At 32.9% G+C, this 26,517-nt stretch overlaps 1 protein-coding gene across 1 annotated transcript; it reads right to left on the bottom strand.

Moving 5' to 3' along the window:
• Positions 1-1,355: 1,355 nt before the first annotated feature.
• Positions 1,356-25,239, bottom strand: LOC149911259 (V-type proton ATPase 116 kDa subunit a 1-like). Its single transcript, XM_090104751.1, has 15 exons — positions 25,123-25,239; positions 18,432-18,608; positions 17,273-17,433; positions 16,203-16,368; positions 15,517-15,693; positions 14,141-14,353; positions 12,488-12,638; positions 9,662-9,823; positions 8,697-8,905; positions 8,038-8,147; positions 7,821-7,945; positions 5,216-5,451; positions 4,478-4,685; positions 2,321-2,495; positions 1,356-1,502 (listed from the first exon to the last, which is right to left on the bottom strand). Exons 1-15 carry the CDS (start codon positions 25,237-25,239, stop codon positions 1,364-1,366), a joined length of 2,526 nt encoding a protein of 841 aa, XP_089960877.1. The 3' UTR covers positions 1,356-1,363.
• Positions 25,240-26,517: the final 1,278 nt, after the last annotated feature.

Here is a 26,517-nt window from a genome sequence, read left to right as displayed (position 1 = left end):
GTAAGTTTAATTTTGGCGGGAGGCGGAGAGTGTCCGTTCTGTAGCGTTTAGCTACTATTATGTATTCTGTGGTATTGTCTAATACCGTATTTGACGGATTACTTTTAACTGAGAATTGAAAACCCGCCGCTAAACCCACTAAATAGTCCCCAAAATAACCACAAGATTACGTATCTTTATCAATCATCGTTAATCATAATAATAATTTATTCGGCTCGTTATCTAAAACAGTGAGAGCAAATGTAAATATATTAACGCAGCAATATTCTCCGTGACAAGGAGTAATGACAATAATTTATAAAAAAAATATCGCAAATGCGAAACAATGGAAGGGAAGAAATGAAAATAATAATCTGCTTAGCAAATCGTTTAGGATTTTTCTCTGTCTTTGCTAAGTCCCATTGTCTGATATAATTCTTGACTAGTGGAGTATAAATACACCCAAATATCTGTAAATTTATTTGAGGGTATATTTTTAATTTATTACCTACTAGCTTTTCACCCGCAGCTTCACCCGCGCAGTCAAAGAAAAACCCGCATAGTTCCCGTTCCCGTGGATTTCCGGGAAGAAAGGGGAAAACCTTTCCTATTTTCCGGGATAAAAGTAGCCTATGTCCTTTCTCGGGTATCAAAATATCTCTATACCAAATTTCATGCAAATTGGTTCAGTTGTTAAGGCGTGATTGAGTAACAGACAGACAGACAGAGTTACTTTCGCATTTATAATATTAAGTATGGATATGCAATTTCAGTGTTATCTCAAATACAACTAATATTGATAGGGATAAATTCTTTTTTTACAAAAGAAAAAGCACAGAAAACATGTTTAGACTCGAGTAGCAGCAGATGCTTTTATGCTCCAAAGGCTTTGATAGAGAAATGGAGGACATGAGATTAGTCGCCGAGTGTAAAATATCTTTGTATGCTTGTATGAAGAAATATATTTCAAAAATATAATTTAAGATAATAAAAAGCATTAAATATTTTAAGTATAAACTTATTTGGAATAGATATAAATTACCTTTTTTATCTTTATTCTCAGTAGGTTCTTATTAATTAAAATAACAAGAAAACAAACGTCTTGTTTAAGGATTATTTTTATTAAATAAAAGACAAAACACATTCAGCTCTTTTCAATACAAGGAACACAGAAAAACAAAACAAAAATAACTACATTTGATGTCGGCATAGGGAAATAATAACTTAATGTTTAAATTGAACTTACAGATATAAAGAAAAACCAACTAAAATTAAATACCGACAGTGTCGTTAAAACTATCATAAACTAACTGAGGACTCTAAAGAGATTTAAAAGCTTTAAAAGTAATTAAATGATATATATCTATGCATCGAAGTATCTAGATTAGCGTTCACTTTTAACCCTTTTCTTGCAAATTGCATCAGGCTTGTCGTCCTTGCTGTCGCCGTAGAGCAAAGCTCTAAATGAGAACGGTTTAAAAGGATATCCGCTTCCAGTATAGAATTTACTCATAAACTCGACCCTGCAACGTGACATTTTCATATTTACACATAATTCCTGCATTGTAAGTACTTATTTTCTAAAGAGCAGCCCTATATCATAAAGCCTAGTATTCATGCTAAACATTTTTAGAGCAACTATTGCTCAACAATGTTGCTGAAACTATAAGCGTTGACGCATGTCGGGTGAGAACATTTTGAAATGTTCAACATGCGTTATGAACTAACAAGCAGTGTTGCCAGAAACTTCTCAACGTGTTGATTCAGTGTTGCTAAGCAAACGTTTGCCATGAATACGGCTATACGGCTTAAGGCGGTTATACATGTATCATGCGTTCATACTTGACAGGAATTAACTATGCCTGCATCTCGAAATACGAAACCATCAAAGTCACTATCTGTTAAAACAATCATTAGTATACTGTATTCCTCAGACGTACGCTATAGATTTATTGTATTATCAGTCAACATCGAAATTGATACTTGGACGTGACGTAGGATTTACATGCTACGTCAAGATGCCCATAACTCTGGGCTTACAACTTGAGAATAGAATAGCTGCTATAATATACGATACTCATTAAACATGCATAAATTTAATAATACGATGAAATTAATACTTTCTTGCATTTCTTTTTACGTGTTCTGTAAGGAAGAAAGAATTAAGGCGCTATCTATCGCTTTTTTATAAGGGTTTCGTATTAGAACAACGTTTGCCCATTCAGAAAGTAGGTAATATTATAAAAAATAATGACTTATGTTTATGTGTTTGAGCAAAAAAAAACAATAAAGAAGACATGATTCGTAAAGGTAAGGAAAATTACATCATAATATAACTTACCAATGCAATCGAAGAGTATGTAGGAAAGCCGATAACCCTTCCATAACCACAAGTATAGAGAGGGTGAAAACCGCCCAGATCGCGAATATAAAGAAAAGTTTTATTCCACCACTGACTGATGTATCCCGTAGTGCCAATTTCGCCAAAATCATTATCCATAACATCTCTGACAACTCTGAAATAAAAAATTTTCAATATGATCGTTTTATTTTATTGAATAGCTTCAAAAGACGATATTCTTTCAGCCAAAATATTGGTTTGTCGGTAACGTCTGTGGTAAACGGTTTGTCATCAATCTTATTTTTAAATGTGTTAATAATTAGTTCTTAGGGTTATTAAAAAGTGTAAATTATAGTTAAATAAATAAATAAATAAAACATTTATTTCACTTAAAACAAATTAGAGCGACCCAGGCTCCTAAGATAGTAAGAACTGTTGAAGTTGAATCAATAGTACATATAAACAAAATAATAGTAAATTTTATTTATTTGAAATCATTGTCTCCTAATATAGTATTGGACACAATGTGTGAACAAAAATACACCAAAACCATCCACTAACGTGAAACATGATAGTATTGTAATCAGTACCATAATAAACTTTTTAATTAAGTTGACAAAAGCTACCATTAATAAAATTACCAAAGAAAGTCTACACAGAGCCTAGCCTTGTTGTTCAGACTGTGAAAGAATAATCCTTTTACAATCCTGTCCAATACGTCACAACTACGGCAAACGAAAACAATGCAGACGAGAAAACATGTCCATATTTTCATTTTGCCTTTCATCATAAAGCTCATTCGGACTTTGAGTGCCTCCGTAACGCCCGAAGGTGTAATAAAATCAGCAAAAATTTTGAAGCGATAATTAAATTTCATTTAGCGAGCTACGAACGTTACTATATTACGATTCTCACGCGTCGGAATCGGTCCACCTTTTTTCATAATAGATTTTGCAGAGATTATTCGAGAATTTACGAACTCACTTTGTTATAATCGATAAGTATGAGCTTATAGAACACGAAAATATAGAGGTGGCAACTAGCAACGTTTATAGTTGAGCCAATTTAATAGGCAACATTTGACGTCTATCAATTTTATCTTCATAGGGTGGTAACCTGCTTAAAAACATCGATTAAAGCGAATTAATCGATACGGACTTGAAACAATTGTCAATCGAACTTGAAACACATGTCAATAATTTATGATGATTTTTATTCCCAAGTAACCAATGCATTCGATTCTAGATGTCAGATTTCGATTTTTAGAGTAACGTCTCTGGTATTTATAAAGAAAAAAGGTTTATTGACACAAAATTGTAGCGACGTCAGTTCTTTAAATAAGAAAATGTTTAGAATGGTTTATCAGTAAAATCAAATCTTAAAATTAGTTGAATCGGTCATTATTATTATAAATATGTAATCGTAATTGAAAAAAGTTAAGCAAATGTGCAGTTCTAACAAAACGAAATATCATGTTATTCTATGTCGTCGTTACTAGGTTACGTTGTTGAATTATGTTGAACTGTCAAATGTTGCCTATTAAAATGGCTCTACTATAAGAGATACATAAATTTCTATGATCACGCTATATTGTTTTATGCTTTTCATTATTTAAAATTAAAGGACGACTAAAATAATAAAAAAGTACGATGATAAAGAGACTGCCGATATTAGTGAAAACTTATAAGTTAGAATTTATAGTATCAACTTTTTTAACTTTTACAACAATAGATCGTCAGCGACGAGAACCCATAAAACCCAGAGGGGTTTGGTAGAGACCAAAAAGCGCTCAACGAGACTAAATAATTTTGCGTTTACATATATTTACTGATCGCTATTTTTTCCCCTCCCAATTCCCAATGTTTACGGTTGCCAACTTAGGCTTATTCGGCTTATTAGACTTATTTTGCCTTCAATTGTCCAGCTCGATATGTTATGATGTATATAAGCATATTATAATATTATGCTAACGGATTTTCTTTCGAATTATTTTGAAGTAAACTATTTAAAAATGTTAAGTGTTCCAATATATTTAGGCAATACGTATTAATTTAATATTATTCTGAATACGAAAAGTCACCAGGTTAAATGGGTTTCATTTCACTCTAGCTTGAAAAGTGTCGCGGATTCTTTTTACTAACGTGAAAAATTACTTACGTTCATGAGCCAACGACAACGCCCACAGTCTGAGGTATGAAGCTGTGTGAGAGATGGTACTGAGTACAAACTCAATTGTATGAACAGCTTGATGTATCATAAGTTCGCCGAACGAGTGTGAATATTTAGCTAATTCAGCTAGAATTAGCGCTTCTTCCTTTTTATCTGAATCCCTTCTTTGATACCTGCGAAACTGGCTGATTTTTTTCTGCAATGAATGAAAAAAGCTAGAAGCAGAGAAGATAGCGCAAATATCTTGTAAACATTCACTCAACCGGCTAAGTGGGGTATTACCACGTAAGTCTCAGTTTTACTCATACCGCCTGATTGCTCCCCGGTCGCGTGCGAAAGAGATATTATAGTGTATACAGTGTATAATTACTTTGGTGCAGTTATTTTTTATAACTGGATATGCACGATATTTATGCACGTATTTGGTGCGGATACGTGTAGCATTTCCTAAACATACTTAAATTAGTATAGGAGTTCTTAAACTTTATCCTATCAAAACGCAAGGCTTATAAAGGTAAATGCTTTAAGAACATTTATTTATTTTTAAATCATATTAACAGCTGGTCTGTCTTGTTACTCTAATCTCTACAAACTATTGGTCTACTGCGTCATGTCCAACCGCTACCAAACATTCAATAAAAAACGAACATTATCATCAAAGATATTCCAGGTATCGTTCAGGATACTAAGAACTATCTATTCTTTACTTTTAATTGGAATAAATACCAGAGCCTCTTCCCTCTTCTTCTTATTAATTTTATTCAAGTATACAGGTGACCCAAACAGTATAATAGGGACACAGAGCAAGGATATAACAACAAGCATCCTCTGGAAGCCCTCTTGACCTTCAAACATGTAAGCATCACATTCTTCTTCAACTGGCTTCGAAGTGGATATGAGAACCATGTCAATGAATAGAATTAATATCAGTGGAGCGCAACCCGCACCTGTCTTTATATCAGCTGAAATACACAATTAAGTTGCTAAATTGCATGATACAACTCAGTTATATTTATCATTTGAACATGTGTATTTCATTTGCATTGTATTTCGATCTCTTATGCACATTAGAGAGATTATAAAGTATAATAGCCAAATATCTACAATTAGTCTATTTGGTTATTTTTCGTATCTCACTTATTATAATCAATGGAACACATCTTTATTAAAATAGTTTAAAACTAGGGCAAGAAATATGTACATTGTACAATGCAAAATACAATATTGTAAGTAATAACAAATGCTTGACAATCACGCAACCTCGGATGAAATTAAAATCGAAACTAAACGTAGCAAAGTCGTCTAATTAATTAATACACGTAACGTTGGCTCACTGTTCTATTTAACGGAGACGTTAAACACAGCAGCAAAGAGAAGTGTTCAAATATTACATTTCAATTCACCTCGTAACATTAAACAGTTCATTTCAAAACTAATGTGTCGTTAATTGCTCATTCCACTATTGCTACGTTAGTGATAGAAGCGTTTATGCAAATCAAAGGAAATAATACTACGAAAGCAATCATGTGAGCACAATGTAAAGCAAATCTTGCTCATTTCCTACACCGGCGTCTCGTGGAAATACAATCGACGTCTGCGAGTAAGGAGCGGCGCCTACTTGATACATTTAACGCCAACAACCTCGACGATGAATACTCAATCAAGAGGTTAAGATAAAATCAATCTTGAGTGCAATTGAAATTAATTAATTACATAAACAAATAGCAAATATAATAGCAAACATGGAATTCTTCGCAAACACTTGGAAATAGATATTTTATTTGTTACGATTTGTATTTAATACAGGAGTTATTAAAAAGCAAGGAATATTAGACATGTACAATCTCAAAGGAACGGAACAAGTTTATTGGATAATAAATAAAATAACATAAACATATATCTCACAGATTATGCGTCCCTTGTACCTAGGTAATATAATATTTTCCGCTAACCGTATTATAATTCTCAACATAAAATGCACAATATAGTCATGTCCATAATACGAACATTGTCACAACAATTATAGTGCATGTAATTCGTTTAAAACTGATGAAAGTAACAAAATAACTAATAGCAATAACCTAACCCTGCGCTTCCCGTGGAGGATAACCCAATTACCCGGCGCGCACGTGAAACAGACTTTTAAAAGGAATCATAAATTGACACGATTCTGCACCATTACTCTCATGTTTCACGTGGTAATATTTTTTTCAAAGCTTACATTTGCATTTTAGGATATTGCTAATTGACTGAATGGAATGATATTTAATTACGACAAATTTAATAAAAATGTTTTTCATTAATACTGTTCTCTTTAATGATATTTATTAGCATGTACATAATTATTATGATGGTTAAAGACAAGATAAAAGATGGCAACTCCTATTCAGCCTTTATAAAGTATCATGTTGGTTATCATGGCGCGAAATTTTGTATTCCGGTTCAAATCTTTCACGATAATATTATTGTAGCCATACACTTTTCTATCTGCTAGATTGGCAATTTAATCCACACTAATATCACCTAATATTATAAATGCGAAAGTAACTCTGTCTGTCTGTCTGTTACTCAATCACGCCTAAACTACTGAACCAATTTGCATGAAATTTGGTATGAAGATATTTTGATTCACGAGAAAGGACATAGGCTACCTTTTATTGCGAAATATGTACCACGGGCGAAGCCGGGGCGGACCTCTAGTACTTTATAAATAATTTTACTAGGTATTAACTTAACAACATGCTGAATAATATGAAATCGTTAAAAATTAATTGATTTTTTTTAGGGGTTTCGTCAGTTATGTGACCGACGAGACAGAGAGATGTGTAATAAGTAAGATTATTATATCGACGTAAACATTTTGACAGCAGCTAATAAACCCTTTACTTAACGAACCTTCATTTGAACCTTCTCTTTGGTGCAGTTTTTGTATAATATTATGTGCGTGAAGACAATAAAAATACTTTTAATTACACATAAAATAATAAAATGCAATTTATAGAGCTTTTTTCGAATGAATGCGTTCTTAGCTATTTAGTGCCACATAGTCATTCATTATTAGGTAATTAGGGTAATTTTCCACCGTAATAATGACGTGTAATTGTGTGTGTGTGTGTGTGTGTGTGTGTGTATGTATGAATATGTTTGTAAATAACCAATCACATTGCTTAATTTAGTTTAAAGTTTGAAGCGTTTAGAGCGATACTATTAGTTATTTACAAGTTACACATTCCTCCCTATACATCCTCACACATTATTGGTGGAAAAGTTACCCTAAAAAGAGGGAAATAAAAAGGTAAGAAGGTTGAAATAAATTTATGAATATACTAACTTGACTTTCCACTAAACATATACCACTTCATATACATTAATATAACCAACCAGAAGAAGAGTCCACATAGAAACATCATTTGTGGTATAAATTGCAAATAAATAGCGTAGTGACGTTTAAAGTATCTAAAATAAAGAGAAAATATATACATAATGTTATATATAGTAGGTATATAGTAATATTATGTAAAAAATGTAATATTTAAAAGAAAGCTTACAAGTGATTAAACAGACTTAAAGATAATCCAAATATCATATGGATAATTCCAATAATAATCGACAACTTCATTTTCAACGAATTCAAGTACATAATTTTATTTTTCGCCAGCTGCAAAAAAAATACATTTTCATTAGGTACATTTAACAAAAATATTTTTTCGCAATGTGTACATAACTCTTTATATTTTATTATATTTTTCTTATATAAACGATCCACCAGAAAAACATACTAATTTCTATAAAGGAAAACTTTAGAATATAAATTACATCGTTGGAAGTAGGTACATCGGCCTATCTATCATCGGCTTACCGGTGCAGGTTGCAAGTCTACAAAGTTTGGTATTCCGCCCAGATTGGTGGTTGCAAGTATTATCGTTGCAAATTATATAATATGACAAATTTCCACTAAAGAACATCGGAATGCATTTCAGCTGTTATATTTGCGTCTTTGGATTTGTTTGAAATAACATTAGTATATAGCTGTTAAAAATCAAAGCCTAGCAAAGAAACTGCGATGTTTGAACTTACATTAGTAGGTATAGATGTTAAAAATCAAGACCTACTTAACAAAGAAACTGCGTCTAACCGGGCAGAGTCGTGGCGAGGGGCTTGTAAATAATAATTTGTCATTCTATGAAATATAATTTAAACATGTTACCGCCCAGAGGGGATCGACGCCGAAGATGTATGGATGGTTGGTTTCAAACACAGGGTTCAACGTTAAATATTGACTCTGCTCAATATCCTCTTTGCTAAAGGTGTTCTTCCAATATGGCGTCATTAACGTGATCGATTTGGAAAAATATACGTTGTATAGGAATCCCGTGAAAAGTGTAAACATGCCCATTAATAGGATTACATAACGTCCTGAAATTTATATATAAATTGATAGTTTCTTATAAAAATCTTTTGTACCTACGCATTTATATTTTTTTTTTGTAATGAGCTGTTAACTGACAAAATAACATATAATGTTGAAGTAAAAAATTCTATAAAATATGTTTATGATATTATTACAAACAACAATCACTAAATATTACCACTAAAATAATATAAGTCCAGGATCCTTCGTCCATTTTTGCAAGTGATTACTATCAAGCTAATTTTCCGTGAGTAGCTTTATTTTGATGAGACGTCCAATAATTTCCTGTACGAAACTCTTGATTATGGTAGCTAACAGAGGTAACAAGGATGAAATGTTTTGATTTGATGGTTCTCAAATATTTACTACGCAATTTGTAGGACAATATGTCTGTTGAATTATATAAATATTAACTAAGTGAAAACAAAAAAATCAGCTGGTTAGTAATCATTTATGATGACCTCGTTATCGATACACATTGGAAAGAGGGGACTCTTTGATCAAACAATAGATTTTGTAGGACAAATATGTTTTATAATTATCTTGAGATTGAACACCAAAAAAAAATTCAGTTAGTAATAAATGTTTGAGAACCATCAAATCAAAACATTTTATCCTTGTTACCTCTGTTAGCTACCAAAATCGAGAGTTTCGTACAGGAAATTATTGAGCGTCTCATCAAAATAAAGCTACTCACGGAAAATTAGCTTGATACTAATCACTTGCAAAAATGGGCGATGGATCCTGAACTATATACGTACCTCCAAAGAATATATTCCAAATTTCGTTAGAAGACGGCCGCCCCATATGCTTCTTCTCGACAGACACCATCCAACCAGCGAATGACAACAATATCACACCATGGCACACGTCGCCAAACATCACAGAAAACAAAAAGGGGAACGTAACAACAGTGTATAAACCTAAAACATATAACCTCTTTAAGTACCTGTATCAAGAACATTTGCAAACAAATATATCTTCAGGTAGGACCTGATAGGACCATTTTGTAAGGATCGTCTGATTAGAGCCGAGATGAGCATATAGCTAAGGATCCTTGTAATCTATACTAATATTATAAAGCTGAAGAGTTTGTTTGTTTGTTTGTTTGAACGCACTAATCTTGGGAACTACTGATCCCATTTGAAAAATTCTTTCGGTGTTAGATAGCCCATTTATCGAGGAAGGTTATAGGCTATATTTCATCACGCTACGGGCAACAGGAGTGGAGCCACGGGGGTGAAACCGGGCGGAGCAGCTAGTGAAAATATATTACTTAACAGCAGCTGCCTTCGTACGTCAGTTAGCAATGTTGCACCCTCAGAGATTGTTGGAAAATAAGGCTGATAAAAACGTAAACTAACGTGCATCTTTTTGTGCGTTATATTACCTATATCCTATCTAATTAGTAACGTTATGCTATTTGCAGCTCGAATGTTGCAAATATTTCTTTTGACTTTCTACGATAATACTATGTTTAAAAATAAATTCCCAAATTAGATAAGTATATTTTATTGAACAAAAGTAAAGCTATTTTAACAGGAGCATGAAGCGAATGCTTTTTCGTGTTAAAAGAGTGAAATAAGCATTCAGTAATAATGTGATGAAAGCGACAATATTATGTTCAAAACAATATAGCATTGTTACCACAATTTGAAGAAAAAAATAAGTATCCCTTCTCACTTCATCTTGTCTAATTCATTATTTTATTTTTGGCATGCAAGTTATTTAACCCGCCATTGGTGACCTCATATGTCTGTGAGACCGGGCAGTTAAAGAAACCCAAATATTTTTGTCACCGTTGATCGAATTGCACTGTGGTTTCGAGTAGCTTCCTAATTTCGCGCCCCCTACCCTACCCCTACCCCACGACAGCGACGCGGGCGCACGTTACTGAGTTTTGGCCCCAACCCGGTGCGTGAGACCGGCGTCACCAACTAAGTAAGTAAAATGGTTATTGTGTATTTTTTTTATTTTACTTATTTTGATAAAGCTGTTGTTGTAATTTATAGTTTAATCATATAATTCTATTATTAGTAAGCGTTTTGCTAGATTTGATCGATATTTTACAAGAAATTCGAATGAAGATGAGTGATTTTAGTATTGTATATTTTTTTTTTGGTCGAAGTATTACCATTTATGTTACTTCATTTTATGTTTTCAGTGTCATAAGACTGACTAAGCCTAATTTTACTGTTAAATAATTAAGATTGATGCTTTATTTTTGAGTTTTAAAAAAACTTTGTTAAAATACTTGACAATTTTAGTTATTTCAAAGATGTTTTCTTATGCTAATAAAAGAGATTTGATTTATTAAATACCTATGTTTTATTGACAATAAAAGATCAAATTTTATATCTATCCCAATGAAAAGTAGCATGAACCGTAAATTACAGATAAACTCGTAGTCAAAAACCCCGGTGCGTGAGACCGGGGTCACCAACGCTGTAAGTCAAATTCACGTCACCAATGGCGGGTTAAATTGTCTACATAAACCAGACAACAACCGTTCAAGTCATAGCCTCTTATTTTTTACTAGCGGTCCGCCCCAGCTTCGCCCGTGGTACATATTTCACAATAAAAGGTAGCCTATGTTCTTTCTCAGTCTAAAGATTATCTGTGCCAAATTTCATCAAAATCGGTCCAGTAGTTTATGCGTGAAAATCATACATACATACATACATACAAACCTTTCCTCTTTATAATATTAGTATAGATATCATAATCAGTCGCCGTTCAACAATGTTCGAAACAGACTCTCAAGTACACTCAGCAGCGGCTTAGAAGGGGAAAAGTTTCGATAGTTATAATATCATCCCCTCTAAATACTAAACGTGCACCCTTCAATAGACCGGCCAATCAAATTATTTTCCGATCATTAATACCGTGAGCTTCATCAAAACAATGCTCAAAATTCTAATTAGGTATACACTGAACAAGTCTTAACACTTTTTTTATTAGTAGGTACTATGGTTGATTTGAAAAAAAAATGAACAATTTAAAATTAATTACTAAAAATGTAAAATCTGCGCATTCAATTAAATTATATAATTCAGTTAAACTAAAAATGGTTTAACGTCTAAAAACGTTAAAAATAAATTGCAATATTATCTTCCTATTAAATAAACCCGGTACAATATGTTCTAGACGTAACGGGGCGCTTGTTAAACTATTAGTTAACTAATTTAATAGTGGCATTTAGAGCTGATCGATTTCTCTACTAACTGCAGCGCTCTGGATATTATTAAAGTATTCTCTTGGGAATCAATTAGTTTGCACTTTGTTGTCATACCAGTGTTTTATTTTTAAACTGATTTTGTATAAAATAACCTTTGAAATAATTATTTCAATAGACCAAAGATTATGGCTTGGCTAATGTAGCACTTTGGGTATGTTTTTTTTTCTCGTCACAACAAAGCTATTTTATCGCATGATTTTTATTTCATGTCTGGAGATAGTTACGGAATGAAATAGGCTACTTTTTACCGGGGTCAAGCATCTAATTCCCATGGGAATTTCCTTTGACCACGCAGGAATAGCAAAGCCGCTAGTAAGTATACCACAAATTTTTTAATCAATTTGGATACCTGGATTAAGTTCGCCATACGTAGAATCACCATATGCGTTAATTAACGCTTGAAAACCTTTAGTGAATTTATTAGTGCGATGAAATGTAGGCGGCTCTTCTTGAGTCTCAGTTACAGATATAAAGGATGACACATTACTCTCCATTTCTTCCTGCAATATTTTTTATCAATTATATTATATTATGTAAAAATGTAAAAATAGCTTATAAACGCTCCAAGTGGCACGTCAAAATCTGACTAATTTGCCACAATTTACTTCAGTTGAATTATGCCTCATGCTTTGACAACTAATCGTGTTCTAATCGCATTAGTGTGCCGTTTTTGAAGATCTAAAGTTGTGTTGGTAGCCCTTTTCCATATCTTTATTTTTATAATATCATTGTGTTTATATAATAACTTTTTTAAATCAGTTATGTAAGCAAAGCATGTTAATACATAAATGTTAATAATACCATACGTAAAATTATATTTTACGTATGGTATTATTAATTACGATATTCGAATATGAATCGAGTCGCCCTCGCATTGGGCAGGCTGCACGACAAAAGAGCGTTGCTACGGTGCTAGCATATTTTATTGGTGTGTAATTGGGACTCGAAACATAGTTTCTGTTCTAAAATGTGAAATAACTAGTTTGAAAACAGTATTTCAATGACAAAATATATCCAACATTCACATTTATACCTGCAAGAGTTCCTACATAACGAGTGGACAACACAATTGAATTATGAGAAACACTCGTCCCGTCTCCGAGAAATTTACCTTGTTTGAAGAAATCATACCTATAGTTCCACTTGTAGTTTATAGGTACTCACGTAAACGCAAGCAGATAAAACTTATTCCATGCAAATTATATTGGGTTTCCTTCATTCGCTTTCAAGTATAATGCGTATCAGAAAATATTTTTATTCTGATGCGATAAAGTTCAATCAAATGAAAACTTTCAAGCGTAGGAAGGTACTCCGGTTACATTTGTTAAGGAGCAATATTTATTTGTGAACTAAACAGTTTTCCTGCATATATGTCTCATGAGGATTATTTCAGATAACTAGAATCCAACTTCAAAGCACGGCTATGTTACTTGCGTACTTTTAATAAGGTGGATGTCATGCGTGAACTAATATAAGCGTATAGGTGACTTTGATCCTTATTATGAGAATACGAGCGATGTTGCTGCCAATTGGAAATTTTAAATGAGCTTTTACAATATTTCCATATTTTACAAGCGTGTTATTCTATTCGAAGAACGATAAGTTTTAGAATTTAAACGACGCGATCGCGTCTATAATTTGTTGTAAATTTAAGTCTTGTTTTGAACATGTAAAATTCTCTTGTCGTGAGTTTGTTACTTTACTTGTCAGTAGCTCTCTCATAACCATTGTGCCGCAATATTCGTACAATTATTTGAATCACAATCAAGCTAGTCTCGCTTACAAAGTGACACAATAAATACCAATATGACCAATTTGTTATGCTTTCAACCGATAACCTCAGCAGTACATTTCAATGATATTCAATCGATTTTTACAACGATTTATGCTAACTAGCAAATCATCGACAGAACAATTCTTACTATAATCGTATAGGTAGTGAGTAAATAAAATTACCGTGAACGCAAAATTACTAAGAAAAAAACAACATTGAAAATAATACCGAGCACGTTTCCAACATCTCTCGTATGCCAGGCAGATCCATATCGGGAACCCAACATTGACCGATGAGACACTTTCTAGTTATATCGAGGGAAAACATATTCATCGTGTGATAGATCGCTTTGGATTTTTTTATTTGGCACAACCACGCCTGCCATTGTCTGGCGACCGTGCGCAAGGCTTTGCATCTGTGATATTTCGTTTTCTTTATTACCTGCAATTATTTATAATACACATATTATTGCTATAGGATAATTGTTTTCGGGTGGAACGCTGTTGAATCTGAAATAATAATAAGAGGATATAAGTCGAAAAAAAAAGTGTGTTGTTAGTGAAAAGTGTTTGTGCTGCTAATATTCCGTGGCTGACTTTATATTATAATTTATGTGACAAAGTGTATATCCTCATTTTTTTCATATTAAAGTAAAATTTAAGTATTAAGTAGAATATATAAGAAAGAAGATAGCATTTCAGTATTAAAGTAAAATTTAAGTTCCGTCGCTAAAACATAATATATGAAGCCATAAAATCGAAACATGTTTTAATAAAAACAAGCATAATCTTATTTTGTTTACAAATGTATTTCACTTTGTGTTAAAATAAATAGGCACCTCGCAACACGGCAAAATTGTAACCGCTACCAAATAAACTCCATTTGGAATTACAAATAAAATAGTGATGGAAACCACGTTTTCACAAATAACCGCTAAAATACAAAAATACCTATTGAATATGTTTTCCTCGCCACATTGTGTATTTGTATTTATGCGTGCGTTAAGGGTGTTGAGTGGAAATATCAATATTTATTGAATATCACCATACAATTAAAAATATTCCACGTCGACAAATATTAGGGCTCTATTTCAATGGGATATTATTCGCTTTACAAATACGCTACAGGCTACAAATACGAAATGCCAATTAAGTATAAAAACATTATTTAGCCAATGAATTTATATCAATCAACATCATATACATTAGGATTAATCATTTATAAATTATCATTAGATATAAAAGGAAGAGTGTAATTTCTATATTTTTTTACGTAGCATATAATATGCAAACATAACTATTCCTTTTACAATGGTTGATCTCAACAAATACTAATCAAAGACACCAAGATTGTATAGCATAAGAAATGAAAAATATATAAATGAATAACATAGCATAGAAAATATTAAGACGCGCTTTTTAAGCATCTCACTCTTGAGTGGAATGGAAGATAGATCAAGGACAGCTCCAAAGTGTAACATCCACAACTTCACGACTACTGCTATGAATTCTCACAAATAATTATTTTTACCTACGAGTTCTTCTGACCTACTTTTTAGCTTAATCTATAGATCATCATTTCTAGCAGATTTATGACTTACGCACCTTCTCTAAATCCCCAATCCTGACATCTAGTTTATGTAACATATCCAGTCTCTCATCCAGAGTTTCTGGACATGGGTAGATGTTGACTCTGAACCCGCTACAGACCTTTTCCATCCTTGCGTTCAATGCTTCCCCTTGAAATATAGCCAGGAATGCAACTTTGCGGATCTCTTGTCCCTTTTGAAGAATATACGATATACATGGTTACGTTTAATTCATTAAATGTAAAGTCAATGTGAAACAAAACTACCCATAATTTGCCTTTTGTACCAATATTGTTACAAATGAACTAAACTAAAGTTACGTATTTCGATGTAATAAAAGGCCTAGCGTTGTCGATAGGCTTATCTTATCCCATACTATATATACCATTGCTGCCGATCCATTTTTGTTGCCGTGCAAATTTTCAATTACATAAGCCCACGGACGTTCTATTAGTGATGGATTTAATTAATCACAAAATTCAAAAACATTTTGTTCCCGGTGAAATCCTATGACTGCAAAATCCGTAATCCGGTGCATTAAAATAATGGACAAAAGCTTTCAAATTCGAGGCGAAATCCCATCATTGGCAGACTATCCCTCAATATTTTTATACACGAGTCAGAGCACAGGTCGGAGTATAAGCCTGTTCGATTGGTCGGACACGTACAAAGCCATTTAAGCCTTGCTAGTACACAACTTACAGTTTGCGGATCGTGCAGGATAGCGTCCTCGGGCGCTTGACGGTAATATATGTTACCGCGCGAGACTCTCCAGAGCATGATTTCGAAAGGAAAACATCTGCTTCTCCGCACGACCCCACACATCACGGTCAATCGACCGGAGAGGACCGCGTCGCCGGCTGCCGCTCTGGTGAATGATACTCGATCTTAGAATAAATCTGTTCAACTATTTTATACTTTAAAATATACCGAGTCATCTGAACGCTGCCTTATGTTTTCCATACCTTATATCCTTCTATCTTACTTGGGTATAAGGCTTTCCAATAAAGCAGTTTTACCAAGCATTTTTATGGTTCCTCTAAGCAATACTATCACATTATTATACCACATGATGATTTGTTGATTCGCAGAATAATGATAAGAGCGTCATAAAGGTCAAAGAAAAATTCATTAAAAGTTAGATATTCTGACATAGGTATTAATTATTATTGTCACTATTTTTGTCGTCTACATTGTCGTACATTGTTGTTGAAAATTATATCAGCGGACAATAATTACCCACAGTCGTATGTAATATGTAAACAAATTTCCCAGCATTAGATACGATACCGAATCCTATAGATTCAATCGCGCATTGTTTAGGACAATTTTATATCGATACTATCTATCGGCAAATACAACAATTATTAGTCTAACCGCGTACGGCGTAAACTGACTGTGAATAAGAGCTAGCGCGCACGAGCAACTTTGTCTCCGCAACTATTTTGATGGGAGAGATCAATTGTATGGGGAGTTACGTCGCTACGTCTAAGAGAGTACGTTTTTCCATATCAAAGTTTTTACTGACCAAAACAGAAACATAACCAGGACTATTGAAAATTTATAATAATATGGTATTTTCTTTATTCTGATTATTATGTAGGTAAATCTGTAATCGTAATCGATTTCTAAACAATCATCATCACCGAAGGACAATTTTAATCTTTGATTTCCTGGCATATCTATCGGAACAAAGTCACAACTTTCTAAATTGTAACTTCGTCTATAGGACTAGGAAATACCTACAGCATAATGTAGGAGAAAAATCTCACTTTCCGAACAAGGACTCGGTTGTTAGCTCCGCATCACCCAATAAGTTTCCGATATGGCTCAAAACGTAGTACATTTCAGTCAACTCCATATAGTTCTTTAAGAGACTAACTTGATTGTCGGACATATCTTGCACCTCACCTTCCCATTTTTCTAGCAAGTTCTGGAACATTTATTTTTAATAAAATATAATGTTATATCTGTTTTACTTATCGATTTGTTTTAGGAACATGTAGGTGATCACTTAAGCCTTCTGTGTCCTTTTTTTTTATAGTGGGGAAATCTTCCAAAGATACCCACGGCCCCCGGGGCAGGAGCCGTGGGTTATGTCGGATTCTTACCGACTAAAACCCCACTGTGTTCCGTCGAGCCGCTTTAATGATGGGGCCGCGGGTATTTGTCACACACACAGAAAGCTTGGTCGTTGGAAGGGACACAGAAGGCTTACGGAAGAATAAGAATTCTTCCGCGACCAAGCCTTCTGTGTCCTGCCAGACCGAGTCATTTTTTTTTTCACAGGGAATCGAACCCAGAACCCTTTGGTTCTACGCTCAAGCGTTAACCACTGTACCAAAGAGGGGGTCATAAGGCTTCGGGATGTACTATCAAAAGTAATATAAATTTTTTATCAATTCGCAATATTAATTAAAAATGCACAGTGCCTTAAAGCCATAAAAAGCATTAAGCTCACCATGTACGACCTTTTCAATTACTCATTTTCCAAACTATAAAATACGCGCTTTGTGTTCTTAAAACATTGATACAGCTTCATTTTTACTCTTATTCATTATTAATTTTATTTTACAAGTATTTTTGTGTCAGTGAAATATTTTACAATAGGATTCAGAGGTAAAATATTCCAGAACAGAGATCGAGAATTCTCATGGAATCAGTGATTAATAATATATATGTATTACTTATTTTATTTCTAACCATTCAGCTCGTTCTTAAGCCTAATCACCTCTTAGTATATTTTTCTCTATCGTATATTTTCAGCTAAACACCACTACTGAAACACCAAAACCATCCCCCAAAAAATTCAGAACAACACAGAAAATCACATCCGCGCTTTAAATAAACATTACATGCCATTTAGTCATTCGAATGTTGTATCTAACAAATCTCAAAGCTATATATAATATCCACGTCTAATCAACGTACCTCCAACGACTTCATTTCATTGAGAGGCAAAGCTTTGGGCTCCCTCTCTATATCCGGTATATTTATCTCATCTTTGAGCATTTCGCCTTCCATATACATTAGTTTTCGTTCCATCTCGACGCATCTACACAGTTCCATTATATAAGATCGATTAAAGGGCTTCACGTCTGGAGTCATCTGAAATTATTGAGAATATTGAAACTGTAAGCTAAAAGCGCTCCGACTTCAATATCAGCGTATCGAAACGTTCTGTATTAGATATTTTAATTGAATTCCTACCGGTATACTTCAAATAGTTACGTTTTAATAAATACAATTTAATGATTATTTTCAGAATGCATAATTTATGGTACGACATAATATCGACAACGACAACGTATTAAAACATTATCAACAATACCTAAGATTTGAAAAAATTCAATATAAGGGATAAGATTTATATATAAATAAAGAGTTAATGAAACCAACCAACCAAACCTATTGAAAACCAACTCAAACCCTCAGACATGGAGGGTCAGTCGTAACATCATGCATCAAAGTCCTATAGCATTACCGTGTCACCGATTCAACATAGCTCATGTGCCCCCGGCTTTACCTTCTTTTTTCTATTTAACCTTCGTGACTACGGCCCATTGAACAATCACAGACGTGTGCAATGTCCGAATAGTTGACTTTATAAACGCAATCGGTACAGCCATGTACGGCGAGGCACGTCTATTGTATGCAGTTGCAATTATGCAGTGCGTCGCTCTGCACTTACCTTTTAACACGTTTTCCAATAGGACAATACCATTACTTTTTAGCTCAAGTAGTTGTAGTGTCGTTTTGTAAACAGTAGTCTGCTGGATTTTTATATCCTGTTTATTTTGTATACTTCAGGAGGGGTGGTAATAGTGAAGAGAGTAGAATTATTTTTAGTTACATGTTTCATTTCATCAAGTTGTAAAACGAAAATAAACAAAACGATTCAGTGTTTTATTTTTATTTTACTTTATTACTTAATTTAACAATACTTTGTTAGTGAAAGAACATTACGTGCAATTATTTAATCTTACAAAAGTAATGAAAATTATTATAAAATGACGTCCAAGTGAGCTACACTAGGCATAAGCATACAATAAGAGATTATTTTATGTGACTTCATTTGCTAAATATGAGAGATCTTAATGCATATTTGATAATCTTCCACACGGTAATTCCTAAATCGATTTGGATTATATATCCAAAGTAGACAAACACCTGTATACATTTTATCGTAACGGCAAAAACATCGTAGCAACGCCGAAAATTCCACCGACTGTGCTATGTTGTATGCTTCATTTTTCAATGAAAGAAACGCTACTCAAAATAAGCGCAAAATTCAACACAAGATTGATGATACTTCGAAAATATTATATTAGTTTTATAGAAATATTTTTATAATTTCTATAAAAAAAGAAACATATCCAACAAAAAGCTTCTACGTAAATTAATCTTCCCGCCCATATTACAAACTTATGTTCGAATAATATTAAATGTAATATTCAAATAACATGATTACTTACCTGATAGAAACTAAATAATAAATATAACCTAAATGATATTATTTTGATACAACGACGTAATTATCGTGAGACGTACAAAAAATGTATCGTGACGACATAGTGTGGACCGACCCTAAGTAATATCCGGGATTACCATAATGGATTTTAATCTGAAACCAACGGTAACTCGAAGCTGGGGAGAGCTGGTACCAAATAAAGAAAAGCTAGACTAAACAAATGGCAAAATTTCGCCGTGTTATTATTAAGCTGCACATCGTTATAAAACAGTAGGTATGCGTTATTTCGTACAGAAATACCTAGGTATTATTGCATATACGTATTTTTGTTTTAAAAATAAACAAACTCATAAATGTTTTCATTTCAACAATTTCTAATCTAGAATAGTATTGATAATAATATATATATATATATAAATTAATCCCTATTTCCCTCGGTCACGGTATCACGCGTGAACGGATGGACCGATTTCGATAATTCTTTTTTTATAATATTCTTTAAATTACGAGGATGGATCTTATGTAGAGAAAACGTAAATATGTACCACGGGCGAAGCTGGGGCGGAACGTTAGTTATTATAAAAACGTGTAAATTATCCTATTAAATAATATCTACGTTTATTAAACAGCACACACAGCACAGGAAAGCTATTTGATTCCAAATAAGGACACATCCTCGAACAGTAAGACGCGACGCTATTTGCAAAAACATTTTATAACAAAGAAAAGACGAGTTCAAAAGTCGCCAAGAATCTTGTGTAACTGGATAGCGGAGAAAATTGCTTATTTCTTAAATATCTCGTTAAGAATGCATCAAATGTCTTCAAAGGTAATTTTAAAACTTACAGATATAAGTACAATCCTTTATCTGGGGGACTTTTGTTCTGGTAATAAGAGATAAAACAATGTTTTTTTTATGTTAATTAATGCCGAATTGCGTTTATATTAAGGTTTACATTTCAGAGTTTATGCGATAATTCAGTTTATCAACTGCTAATTTACTTTAATATTAGGTATATTTAAGCCAGTTTTTCAATTTAATGCATGAATAAACTGATATGTTTGCAAGGCTAATCAACTTATTATATTGACTCGTAACGCTGCGGTACGGACATATAGGAGCTTAATATAACTACACAGTTTAAATAACTTATGATATTTTGTGTAAATAAATAATTGTATTTATTCTACAAATATACAAGGTACTAAGTATATAAATATATGTTTTTTTTTAACATAGCACTAGCAAAAAATACTCATTTTATGTCATTAATAGTATTGTGTATAATGTACACGACTATTTATTTTCAAAATAAAATGAATAGTGCCTTTTATGGAACTAAAACACTGTGTATTACTATTACAGTACAGTATAAAATAAGGTTCATCGCAAATGACAAAAATCACCGGTAAAGGCGGTAAAATAGTATCGAAAGCTGTGCACGTATAATAATTATGGTAAATTATAAATAATGGATAATAAGTATCAGCTTAACTTGGACATTTTCATCGCCCTGACAAAATAATCTAAAATCAATAACATCAACCAATCAGGTTTATTAATTAATAGTTGCTGTCTGGCGTTGATTGTGCCTAACGTTGTTAACGGAATACGTTTAATTGTATATCAAAGAATACTATTAATTTGTGTGTATCATGTTTAAAATATTCATATTAATTTGAAAAGGAATAGTTTTCAAACAACGGCTTAATGTGTACCAATCTAATTATCTATATTTATGTGCAGTATTAATGGAAACTCCTCTTTTATAATCAATATCAATCATTATTAATAAAATAACGTAGCATCATTTCTAAAAATAATGAAGACTAACAAGACGCCGCCGTGGCCAATTGCGGATGCTCATTACTGAAAACAAGCACATACAGCTTGAATCACAATAGTATATAATTAATTACATAAAGACTAGTAGATGTTATACTGAAGAAATGTAAACAAGAGCCGCTCGAGGTAACGACGCCGGCCGGCGCGGTTGCTTTCCTTACAAAAGACGCGTTTTTGCGATACTAATCGCTATACATAATACGTAGGTATATCGTCTAAATTGGCGTGAACTTATTACTGATAAAAGAGCTTTCTTAGAAAATGTATCTAGAGTCGTTCTAAAAAATATGTAATATTGGTATGGTATCTAACGATTTCTGAGTATTCGTAACGCCTCCTTGAACGCGTTTTGTTAAATCTATTCAGAGTTCTTCTGGTTATCTCATTCACAATGAACCATTGTTGGGACAATAATTTAGACGGTTTCATTATAATAAGCCCATTATTTTATGCTTTATATTTATTTCACAATAAGTAACAAATAGTTTTAGAAGTTGAACTTTCTTCCGAATTAATTGACCAACACTTACATAAATATATCTGTGCCTCCAGTGAATAAGGGAATAACTCAAAAACAGCACTTTTCAGGAGAGACAAAAAACTATATATCAATACTAAATCTTTATTAATTCAAAATTTTAAGCTTGTATGTGTAAGATATGATGTTAGACTATATTTTTAATAGGAACACATATTGTAACAACCCCATAAATATACTTTTTTCGTGTTTTTTTGTAGTTGTGGCCTTATGAACGAGTACTTCATGGAATAACTCAATGTATTCACATAATTTTTTTTTTACTCTTTGCAATATAACGACTTATGCCCTTATGCACTATGTTCATAATCGCACAACACGACTTATATTATTGCCAGTTTTGGTTTTATAGAAATGATGTGACTTATTATGCTTGAAATTTGTGTACTTTATGACTCAATTGAGGCATTTTAGTGGAAAAACTATGCACGTAGCTTGAAAAACGAATGAAATCAACGGGTTTTTTTATCGTTATTAGATAATAAAAACAAAACAACATTTAGGTATTTATGCATTTAACCCTAGAAGTCCAATCTACGTAAATTTGACGTATGAACTCTTCTATATTTACCATCGAATCGCTGCAAAATCCAGAACCAAGTTATTAGCCGTCGAGACCTAGCAGTACATAGTTGGCTCATCCAGGTAAATTCCGCCATTTGGTTGTAAAGAGGATGTTGTGCGTCATTTTGACGTATAATTGGGCTTTTCGTAACTTTTAAAATTGTTTCAAATTTTTATTTTGTGATTTATTTGAATAATTTTTTTCCAAGTCACGTTTCACATGATATCTATAGTATTATACTATAGATTGAGTATAAAATGGGATCCAGACAACTTTTATACTAGGACGAAAAACCTTCAATTTTAGTAAATGACGATTATTGTCCTCCGCTGGATTTGGACTTCAAGCAAAGGGATTGGGTGACTGAAGATGTTGTCCGGAGTAAAACCGAATATGTTATGGGGTTTTGTTACCCATGTATAATGAAAGTCGTAGATTGTAAAATAAACCTTTAATCGATCTTTCAATAATACAGTACTATGAAGTTAATGCTATACAATGTTTCACCAGTCACCACAATGAGTCTAGTCTGTACAGTGTACAGGTTAGCAGGAGACAATCATTGAGTATTGGTATTAAATACGTATCAACTGCGTATTGCGTTTTGCTTATTAACTATTGTCCTAGTGAAAATGAATCGTCGAATCAATTTAAAATTCGATCAAGTGCGTTCCGTTTCGGAACGCCACAGATAATAAAATAAAGATAATAAAAGTGGCAACGCCACAATGTCATGGTGGTATACATTGAGGATACAAGCACTATAAAGAGATAAGAGAAGCCCGAAAACCATATTCCTGTATGTTCAGTTAATACGGTAAAAGTTATAGGTGGTCAGTGGCGATATTTTACGGCATGATATAGAATTTTAACAATTTCTATATCATATAATATCAAAATAATGTAGATAAATAAAGAAAATACAATGAGCCGCAAAGATTTTATGAAAAAATTAAGCACAGATTTGAAGGTGCCTTGGATGCAAATACGACTTGTGGCACGCACTTTGAAGAGAGTCTACGTGACAATAGCCCAATTTTTTCAAAATATGTGGTACCAGAGTATCCATAAAATGTTTACGAAAATGCAGGAACAAAGAAGTATCGATATTGCGGATTTTTTTCCTATAAAAAAAGGCAAATTACCAAAGCACAGTGGCTAAAACGCTATATGCGGAGAAAACAATATTCATAATTGTCAAGACTGGTTATAAATACTTTTTTTTATGCGACTATTATAGACTATAGTATTATTGTCTTGATTATTGTAGTTAGATAATTTTTTTGAAAAAAGATTAAAAACGAGTTATTTTTTAAAAACTTACCCAATTATAAGAAGAAAATATAAGTTTAACATTTTTGTTGGCTTTTTTTAGATGATTCAATTATCGTTCTGTATTTATATATAAACAAAGAGTATAATATCATTAAATGCACTTAATGTGTTAACTGTATTTTTAATATCTATTGCAAAAAATAGTTAATTTCCATAGAAATATATTAGTATCCCAAGTTAACTGATAAATACCTTTTATAAAAAATATAAAGATTTGTTGTTGCAGATTTATTGAAAAAACGATTTAAAAATAATAAGGAATAGTGTGTGTTGTTTCCGTGCAGTATTCAATTAATAGACCAATAGCAACACGGCATTAATTCCAAACTGTCTCATGTCGTCACTTGAACCAATGACACTAAAAGAGTTGTTCCTTTATGCTCATGTTAGAAAAATGACACAAATGCGTTTATACCAAAAATAGTGTTAGGACTGATGGAACAAAATGAATTAAGTCTTTATTCAAAAAGTATAACTTCACATACGTCTTTGTGTTCGTGGGTACTTTTGACTTGAGACGAATAGTTCCTTTGCGATTGCTTAAAATGATGGATAAGGTAACTTATACCGTTAATCACACCCTACTTATACCGTTTGGGTCATTCGAAAAAGTGGGTTAGGACGCAGCTAGAGATATGACCTTTTGATATGTTGTGTATTTTGACGAGCTGAATCCAATGGTGCAATAAAAACCAAAGGGAATAACTCGTCTTACTCCCTTATTCACTGGAGGCACAGATATTTTCTATCTTTTTATCGATGTAGGTATAGACGATATCCTAATTGGCTGCAGTGACCGAATTTTGATTAAGAAGGCTAGAGTACATATCAGAATCAATAATAATAATATTTTACTTTCTTACTTACATCCAAAAACTGTACATTGCCGGATTCTCCCAGCCTGGATAGAATTTCGAATGCGGTTTCTGGCTGCAGAAATATTTCGCAAAATGACATCGGATCGCTTCTTAACATGCACCCCATTCTTTAAAAGTAGAATACATATTCTATAGCAGATATTATACAAATAAATGGATTTAAAACTCAATTTATACTAACCTGCATAAATATATTATTTATTCTGTAATATAAATTAATTGACACTCGTATGCTTCCACGAAAATTCTGACATTAACAATAAAATATTCTTCTTTTATGCAAATTAAATCAAATGTCCGAAAGAGTATTTATGTATATTTATATTTACAAGATGGAGAAGAGATAGAGTAAGAGAAAGAGAGAGAACATTTTTAATAGATTCTTAGCTGAATTTTTTAAATGTGTAACAATTATAATGTAGTATGTCAAGAAGCTTATAAACATGATAAGGGAACTTTAAATTAACCTGCACAACATTACCAATCAATATAACAAAACAAGAAACTCCGCTTCCCAATGAAGAACGTAGCGAACGAAAATTGAAACTTATTTAAATGCAACCGATAGAAGATTAACTGTCAACTCAATTTATATCGCTTATACTTCAAAGCTACTAGATACTCGTACTAACTCGATTAAAGTCAGGTACTTCGTTTAATTAAAGTGTAGTGCGCTGTAACTAGTTTTTTGTATCGTTAGTGGTAAATCAACAAGCCCTCGTTGAAACGAGTTCGATTTCCCTTCTGAACGTACCTTCTTGTGTTATTCTTCAGGTCCCGGGGGTCCGCAACGGAATAATTTACTGTTTCCAACTAACTTGGAGTTGGCCCGTATCCCTAGAGCTACTGTAGTTTGTTTTATCCTCACGCGCGATACTCAATTAAATGCGTTTAAATACCCCCACACCTTTACGACATACATACGTGTCTGTGGCGACCCTTTTTTATCATGTACTAGCGGTCCGCCCCGGCTTCGCCCGTGGTACATATTTACGTTTTCTCTACATAAGAACCATCGTAGTCGACATTATGGAATTCTAGCTATTTATGTTCCATAATTTTAGTCTTACATAATACTAGCGGTCCGCCCCGGCTTCGCCCGTGGTACATACATGTTTAAACTATCCTATCTCTCAAGTTGGATCGAACTGCACATGGTGTGCGAATTTTATTGTAATCGGTTAAGTGGTTTAGGAGTCCATTGACGACAAACATTGTGACACGAGATTTATATATATTAAAAGATTATATCAAAACTATAACCGCATAGTATTACGTTTGTTTAAAATACGAATAAACTTTTATGCATTATGCGCAAGTATATTTATGTTAACGTAAACTAAAAATAAAATGGAAATCCATTAGCAAAGGCTAAAATATATTA

This window comes from Colias eurytheme, chromosome 1 (genome assembly GCF_061535395.1).
Source record: "Colias eurytheme isolate Ceu_HAF_F1 chromosome 1, ilColEury1 Martin Lab GWU primary, whole genome shotgun sequence".
NCBI lineage: Eukaryota > Metazoa > Arthropoda > Insecta > Lepidoptera > Pieridae > Colias > Colias eurytheme.
The sequence above is the reverse complement of the archived record's forward strand: the minus strand, read 5'-3'. Positions and strand labels throughout refer to the sequence as shown.

Coding starts and splice junctions, on each gene's coding strand:
- LOC149911259 (XM_090104751.1), bottom strand. CDS start 25,239: ATGGGGTGCATGTTAAGAAGCGATCCGATGTCATTTTGCGAAATATTT. Junction 17,434..18,431: donor ATGAAATGAAGTCGTTGGAG/GTACGTTGATTA, acceptor TAAATGTTCCAG/AACTTGCTAGAAAAATGGGA. Junction 7,946..8,037: donor TTAAGTCTGTTTAATCACTT/GTAAGCTTTCTT, acceptor TCTTTATTTTAG/ATACTTTAAACGTCACTACG.